This window comes from Porites lutea, chromosome 1 (assembly GCF_958299795.1).
Source record: "Porites lutea chromosome 1, jaPorLute2.1, whole genome shotgun sequence".
Taxonomy (NCBI): Eukaryota; Metazoa; Cnidaria; class Anthozoa; order Scleractinia; family Poritidae; genus Porites; species Porites lutea.
The window spans coordinates 15397886-15404680 of NC_133201.1; the positions used below are offsets into that span (position 1 = coordinate 15397886).

General features: G+C 36.5%; 1 protein-coding gene across 1 annotated transcript; it reads right to left on the minus strand.

Moving 5' to 3' along the window:
• Positions 1-1238: 1238 nt before the first annotated feature.
• On the minus strand, positions 1239-3258 carry LOC140935565 (uncharacterized). Its single transcript, XM_073385130.1, has 3 exons — positions 3114-3258; positions 2786-2895; positions 1239-1761 (listed from the first exon to the last, which is right to left on the minus strand). The coding sequence occupies exons 1-3, from the start codon at positions 3163-3165 to the stop codon at positions 1504-1506; spliced, it is 420 nt and encodes a 139-aa protein (XP_073241231.1). The 5' UTR covers positions 3166-3258; the 3' UTR covers positions 1239-1503.
• Positions 3259-6795: the final 3537 nt, after the last annotated feature.

Here is a 6795-nt window from a genome sequence, read left to right on the forward strand (position 1 = left end):
AGTAAAATCATTAAATAATGTAGTAAGGTCTTACTTAATTAAGACCGCATAAAATCCCATTAGGATGTCTAGTGGTAATTTTTATCAAATTACTGTCTTAATACATATGTCACATCATAGTTTTTGAAGAAAACGAATAGAAACAATGAAATATATACTTTAATCTAAAAATATATTTTTACGGTGTGTTCCTTTCTTTAAAGTTGCTAAGTAAACCTTTGCACAAATATAGCAGTTTAGCCAATACCAGGTTTTGAAAGTGCTACTGATGATGTTGAGGTTTCTTATCGAAAAATTTTCTTGGACACACAATAACGAATGTTAACTACTCTTTGCAAACTGCTTCCCTTTTACCCATCAAATCTAGATTTAATAAAAAGATAACTCATGTATGTAAATTATTTTAAGGCATGTCACCACCAAGTACCAGTTAAATGCAACATTAGCGATATTTTGAAATGTTTTGAAAGAAAAAAAAACATTGGCAGTAGATGACAATCAAAGAAATGTTTTTAATGTGTTGCATTTAAATACCTGGTACCAGTACTTAGTAGATCATACCAAAAGTTATTGTTAAACCCCACACAACTGCTGATAGGCCTTCATTAGGGAGTATCAGACTAATGCTACAAAGACAATAGTGATGCAAACAAAAATCGCCATAGGCTTCAGTACACAACGTACAAGCCAACATCTCTACACATGTATCTCACTTTTTGTTGTCACTCTGCTGTAACTGGACGGCAACAACTTGGACCTGGCTATGGCATACAAGGTACTCTATGAGAATTAGCCTGGATTCATTTTTGCACTGCATTAACCTTACACTCCCTGTTTTATTACTTTAGGATAACCCAATGACTGTCTTAACATTCCTGCAATTTTAATGAAAACAGTCGAGTAAAGGTTGTTATTAAGAATAAAACTCTTATCACCTTTCCAATCAGATCGTGTAATTCATTTAGAGTTGATCAAGTCAGGGTTATCCTGACTAAAGAAGGCTAATATTATTAATACATTTGGGACTTTAAGCAAATTGCTACAGCGACCTCTACTATGGTCGTGGATGCGAGTCCTGAAGAGAGTATGTCACTGTGGTCGATCAAATTTCAACCTTATGCAAGTGGCACCCAAAAAGTGACTACAGGGTTTCTCGTTCGTTTGCTTTTGCTGTTAGTAAAACACAGGGAAGACTAAATTGTTGGGGAACTAGAAGTGTCAAATACTTCGTTGATTAAGTGAAAAACAATATGACAGGTTTTAAACCACCGCAAAATGGAGGAAAGGCACATTTTTATTCTCATGTAGAAACGACTATGCCATCACATTTGGTTCTGTGGTGAAAGGTTATTTTCAAGCATGTGCCCTGCATCACTTTACTTCCAGTTGCCAAAGTAGCAGTCACTGTAGCAATTTGTTTTAAGTCTTTATTACTGACGTCCTGCCCATGAGGTGCAGTTTTTTGGTATTAGTCTGTCTAAAGGTTTTTATCAGCCTCTCTGGTTATTTTTGCCTTTTTGTCATACGTGCCTCATAAGAGGCATCAAGAACAGCCTTGATCTTTTTCAACCTAGATCTTTCCCAGCGTAGTGGCTTAATGTGCCTTGGTGGTGGACCCCTGCTCCCATCTTCATTGTTATCACTTTCCTCTGAAGACATGAATTCCACAGCATTGGGCAGGTCTAGCAAAGCCTTTATTTTGGTTTTGTCGTCAGCAGAAAGATGCGCCTTCCCCAACACTTCCGTGCGATACGTCAATTTCTGAACACCAAAAAAGCTCATTTAGTCACAGTGGCATGACTACTGTGAAAAACATTAACAGTTACTTTTTTCTTCAACAATAGTTTAGTCTTGCAAAAAAAGCCTACCTAAATATTTTGAATCTTTAGATTTTGTTCTTGCTGTCTACTCTGACATAGCTGCCACAGCCAGAGGTTTTTGAAATTCCCTGACTTTTTCCTGACAAATGTAAAATTTCCCTGACCAACTGAGTCAACAATTTCACAAATTACTCCTGACAAGGGACTCAATGCACCATTCACAGCCACCCCTCACCTATTTAGTCACATGTAATGTACATGACTTGATAATCCCTTAATATAATGTGCAAACAGTATTGATTTTTTTGAAAAACCAACATCAGCTGGTTGTTCAATTAAAAGGAACAATATTCTACCAATACAGCATGATTCATGTCCGAAAAAATATACCAAAGTACCTTAAAAATTTCACTTTTCCCTGACTTCCTACAAAGCCTTACATTATCCCTGACTTGAAGTCAAAATGCCTGACTTTTCCTTGACCTTGAAAAAAATTTATTTTCCCTGACTTCCTACAAAGCTTTACATTATCCCTGACTTGAAGTCAAAATGCCTGACTTTTCCTTGACCTTGAAAAAATTTTATTTTCCCTGACCTGTGGCAACCATGTCTGAGAAATTTACACCACAATCAAACCATGCATATAAATGGCAATAAAAAAATAAAAAACATTAAAAATGTCAAAGGGGGTAGGGTATGGCACTCGTGCATTCTATAACAATCATATGTATGCACTAGACAAACATGCAAAACATGTGTTGTGTTCTAAAAAAATGAAAGAGCCTAGTGCCCTTAACATGAGAACCCAGGGTAACCCAGGATGAATGTGCTTGAAAAAACTAATCTGCCAGGGGCCACCAGGAGATGACAAAGCACAGTCTTGTTAGTAGTACACTGCTTGTAAGGAATATTTGCACTGCAAGCATTAACAAAATAATGTACATCTTGTCATGTATTTTACCTACCCTTTTCGCTCTCAATCGGCGCCTAACCAGAAATCTGTGTTCTTTGAGTTTGCCATTTTTCTGCCTCACCACGTCAACGCGGGTGCTTTTAAAGTACTGAAAAATGGCCCCTGGCAAAAGGAAAGCATGTTAAATGTGCAGGTGTGTAGACAAGGAATTAAGAGTGTTTCTTGGTGTTGCTAAAAGTATTATTGGTTTGCTCTTGTTTTTTGGTATGGGAATTTTAGTGTCTTCTCAATCTTTTGTATTGTTTCATTAGATGATTGCACCTGTCCGCAACACCTAGAAACTGCCAGATTCAAGGAACTTGGAAAAATGCAAGACTTACCTTTTATCTCTGCTTTGGGCCATTTCTTTTTTCCAAAATTTCCCGACTTCATTTACCAAAATAGCCTCAACGTTTCTGTTCTCCTCATCAACATACCTCAAAAAAAACAAACAAACAAACAAAAACAAAAACAAAAACAAAAACAAAAACAAAAAATATGTCAGATATTTCTAAATATGTATTTCAAATAATATGTATTTTGTAACAACCTGGTTCTGAAAAAACTTACTGAGCTTAATGAGGCAGTTTTCTGGTAGTGCATGACAAAGAAAAATATTTTTTTTAAAACATAAATGAAGGTTGCTTTTGTCATCAAATAAAGCTCGTATCCAAGTGTTTGAAGTACTGTACAATAACAAATTGAAGTGAGAGGAAATGATATCACTGGATAATAGTCTTGTTGATCTTCTTGTGGCATTCAGAGAATTAAAAGTATCATTGACACAAGCACCATTTTGTCCACTCAAAGATGGATAAATAGAATTGCAACTTCCCACTCAAAGATGGACGTCTTACTTGTGTCAATGAAGGTTGCTTTGTCATCGAATAAAGCAGTTATCCTTGTGTTCGAAGCTAAGCAACAAATTGAAGTGTAAGGAAATGATATTCCTGAATAATCTATTTGTTTACATGTATCTCCTGGTGACTGTTGCAACATTATTGAAATATCATTGACACAAGCACTACTTTGTCCACTCAAAGATGGATAAATAGAATTGCGACTTCCCACTCAAAGATGGGCGTCTTACTTGTGTCAATGAAGGTTGCTTTGTCATCGAATAAAATGGTTATCCTTGTGTTCGAAACTAAGCAACAAATTGAAGTGTAAGGAAATGATATTATTGAATAATCTCTTCTTTTATCTCCTAGTGACTGTTGCAACATTATTGAAACATCATTGACACAAGCACTACTTTGTCCACTCAAAGATGGATAAATAGAATTGCGACTTCCCACTCAAAGATGGACGTCTTACTTGTGTCAATGAAGGTTGCTTTGTCATTGAATAAAGTGGTTATCCTTGTGTTCGAAGCTAAGCGACAAATTGAAGTGTAAGGAAATGATATTATTGAATAATCTCTTCATTTATCTCCTAGTGACTGTTGCAACATTATTGAAACATCATTAACACAAGCACTACTTTGTCCACTCAGAGATGGATAAATAGAATGGCAACTTCCCACTCAAAGATGGGCGTCTTACTTGTGTCAATGAAGGTTGCTTTGTCATCGAATAAAGCAGTTATCCTTGTGTTCGAAGCTAAGCAACAAATTGAAGTGTAAGGAAATGATATTCCTGAATAATCTCTTTGTTTACATGTGTCTCCTAGTGACTGTTGCAACATTATTGAAATATCATTGACACAAGCACTACTTTGTCCACTCAAAGATGGATAAATAGAATTGCGACTTCCCACTCAAAGATGGGCGTCTTACTTGAGTCAATGAAGGTTGCTTTGTCATTGAATAAAGCTGTTATCCTTGTGTTCGAAGCTTAACAACAAATTGAAGTGTAAGGAAATTATATTCCTGAATAATATTCTTGTTTATCTCCTGGTGACTATTGCAACATTTGAAATATCATTGACACAAGCACTACTTTGTCCACTCAAAGATGGATAAATAGAATTGCAACTTCCCACTCAAAGATGGGCGTCTTACTTGAGTCAATGAAGGTTGCTTTGTCAGCAAATAAAGCTGTTATCCTTGTGTTCAAAACTTAACGACAAATTGAAGTGTAAGGAAATTATATTCCTGAATAATATTCTTGTTTATCTCCTGTTGACTGTGGCAACATTTGAAATATCATTGACACAAGCACTACTTTGTCCACTCAAAGATGGATAAATAGAATTGCGACTTCCCACTCAAAGATGGGCGTCTTACTAGTGTCAATGAAGGTTGCTTTGTCATCAAATAAAGCTGTTATTCTTGAACATTAAATATTATTTTCGTACAGGTTTATCCTTGTGATAAACATCTACAGTCTCAGAAATTGGAGTGGAAATGTTTTGTACATTTCAGTGTCAAGGAATTTTTATAAAATATTTTTCTGTCATTGATATTTTATTCCGTACTCCGTTCCATGATTCCGTTTCCTCATTCGAGATTCAGTATCTTACGGCTGCCATCTTCGCCATTAAAATATGTATTAGTATACAGAAAAATTCTTTTTCGGTGAAGCATCAACTATGTCTTTATTGCAAAAGAAATCAGACAAACACGTGCTTTACAGGTAGATGTTATCAAAGAAATTACAGGCAACATACAAAGGTCAGATCTGTAGGGAGCAACTCGCTGTCGAATGAAACATGTAAGCTTATGTAAGCTCACATGCGAAACGATTTTTATGATCGACACCCAAAGCTATTACATAGACTTAAATATGCTTCTATATATTTAAACAAGATTCAGAATGTACTTACGAAACAACAAGGATCCACGGTTTAAAATAGGTGTTCTTTCTTCTCAATGGTTGTTGAAACACTCAGTGTGCATTCGAGTCGCCACGAGTGAACACTGAACTCCTTCGTCACCGCTTCCATGGGATTTGGCGTTTCATTTAAATAGTTTTTCGAACTATTATTCCTCCCTGCAGTCTATCTCCGCAATCTATCACACTCTCTTCGCTCATCTTCACAAAAAAACGGCCCTGTATGTACAAACCACCAAAATGGAAGGCGAACCGACAGCGAAGAATGTTCAAAAGGGCGCGCGATTCAAAATTCAACGTGAAAGCGAGGCACGCATGCTCATAAGACTCACGCCTCCAGAGCGAGGCAAAATGCGTGCAAGCGCGTTAAAAACTCATTTATAATTTATTTTGCTGTTTCTAAATTGTTTCAAATTACGCTTCAATGTTTGGAGCGTTAATAATTTTAATAACACATCTTTGAATCTCTTAGAAAAGAAAGACAGAGGAAATCATCTATCATGACGAAAACGAACGAATCATATACTTTTTGCAGTTTGTTATAGAACAAATACTACAGATGTGCCTTTCATGTACCGTTCATCGAAGTGTCACTGGCTTTAACATTGGGCTAAAGATAGTGCAGGTTTCTTTGTTTTGTTGGGCAAATCTCAGCCTTGGGTATATGCTTGAAATATTCTTAAAATTTCCCAAATGAAAATAGTGTATCCCTGTGAATGACACTACCATGACCACGACTTACTTTTCCATCCCGGCTTTTGCAAATGGTTCGTAAGTAAAACGCTTGAGCGAGTCGAATCTTGTCGAAGTAAACGGCGATTGTCATTTAGACCTATGATCGGCTACACAAAGAGAAATTAAAATTCCGCATCTTACTTAAGTTAAATCATTTATTTGTTCACAATGCTAAGAAATATACACTCCGAGAACGTCTAAACTAGCAGGATACTTAAACCTTTTGTATTTATTTACATTCCGTCTTTTGCCACTGGCCTGTTTTGGTCAGATGGACAGCCTTGAGTACCGTCTAAGAAGTCACATCAGAACATCATTAAGAACGTTTTACATACTAGAAATAGTGCTGTTGCCGAGAAATCCTTGGCAGCACATCGCCTACTTAAAATTAAATCAACCGAAGTTAAAAGCTACCAAATTTCCGTAGAAAATTGTCTGCGGAAACGCGACTGATACGGCCTTGTACATTTCAGCCAACGGAAACGCTGCGGAAACGCTGCGGAAACGCGAAACG

Bases quoted from the DNA above. Each gene is read 5' to 3' on its own strand.
- LOC140935565 (XM_073385130.1), bottom strand. From the start codon at position 3,165: ATGAAGTCGGGAAATTTTGGAAAAAAGAAATGGCCCAAAGCAGAGATA. The intron at 2,896-3,113 runs GTAAGTCTTGCA...TCCTTTTGCCAG, and splicing joins GCCCAAAGCAGAGATAAAAG to GGGCCATTTTTCAGTACTTT. The intron at 1,762-2,785 runs GTAGGTAAAATA...TTTGGTGTTCAG, and splicing joins GCCGATTGAGAGCGAAAAGG to AAATTGACGTATCGCACGGA.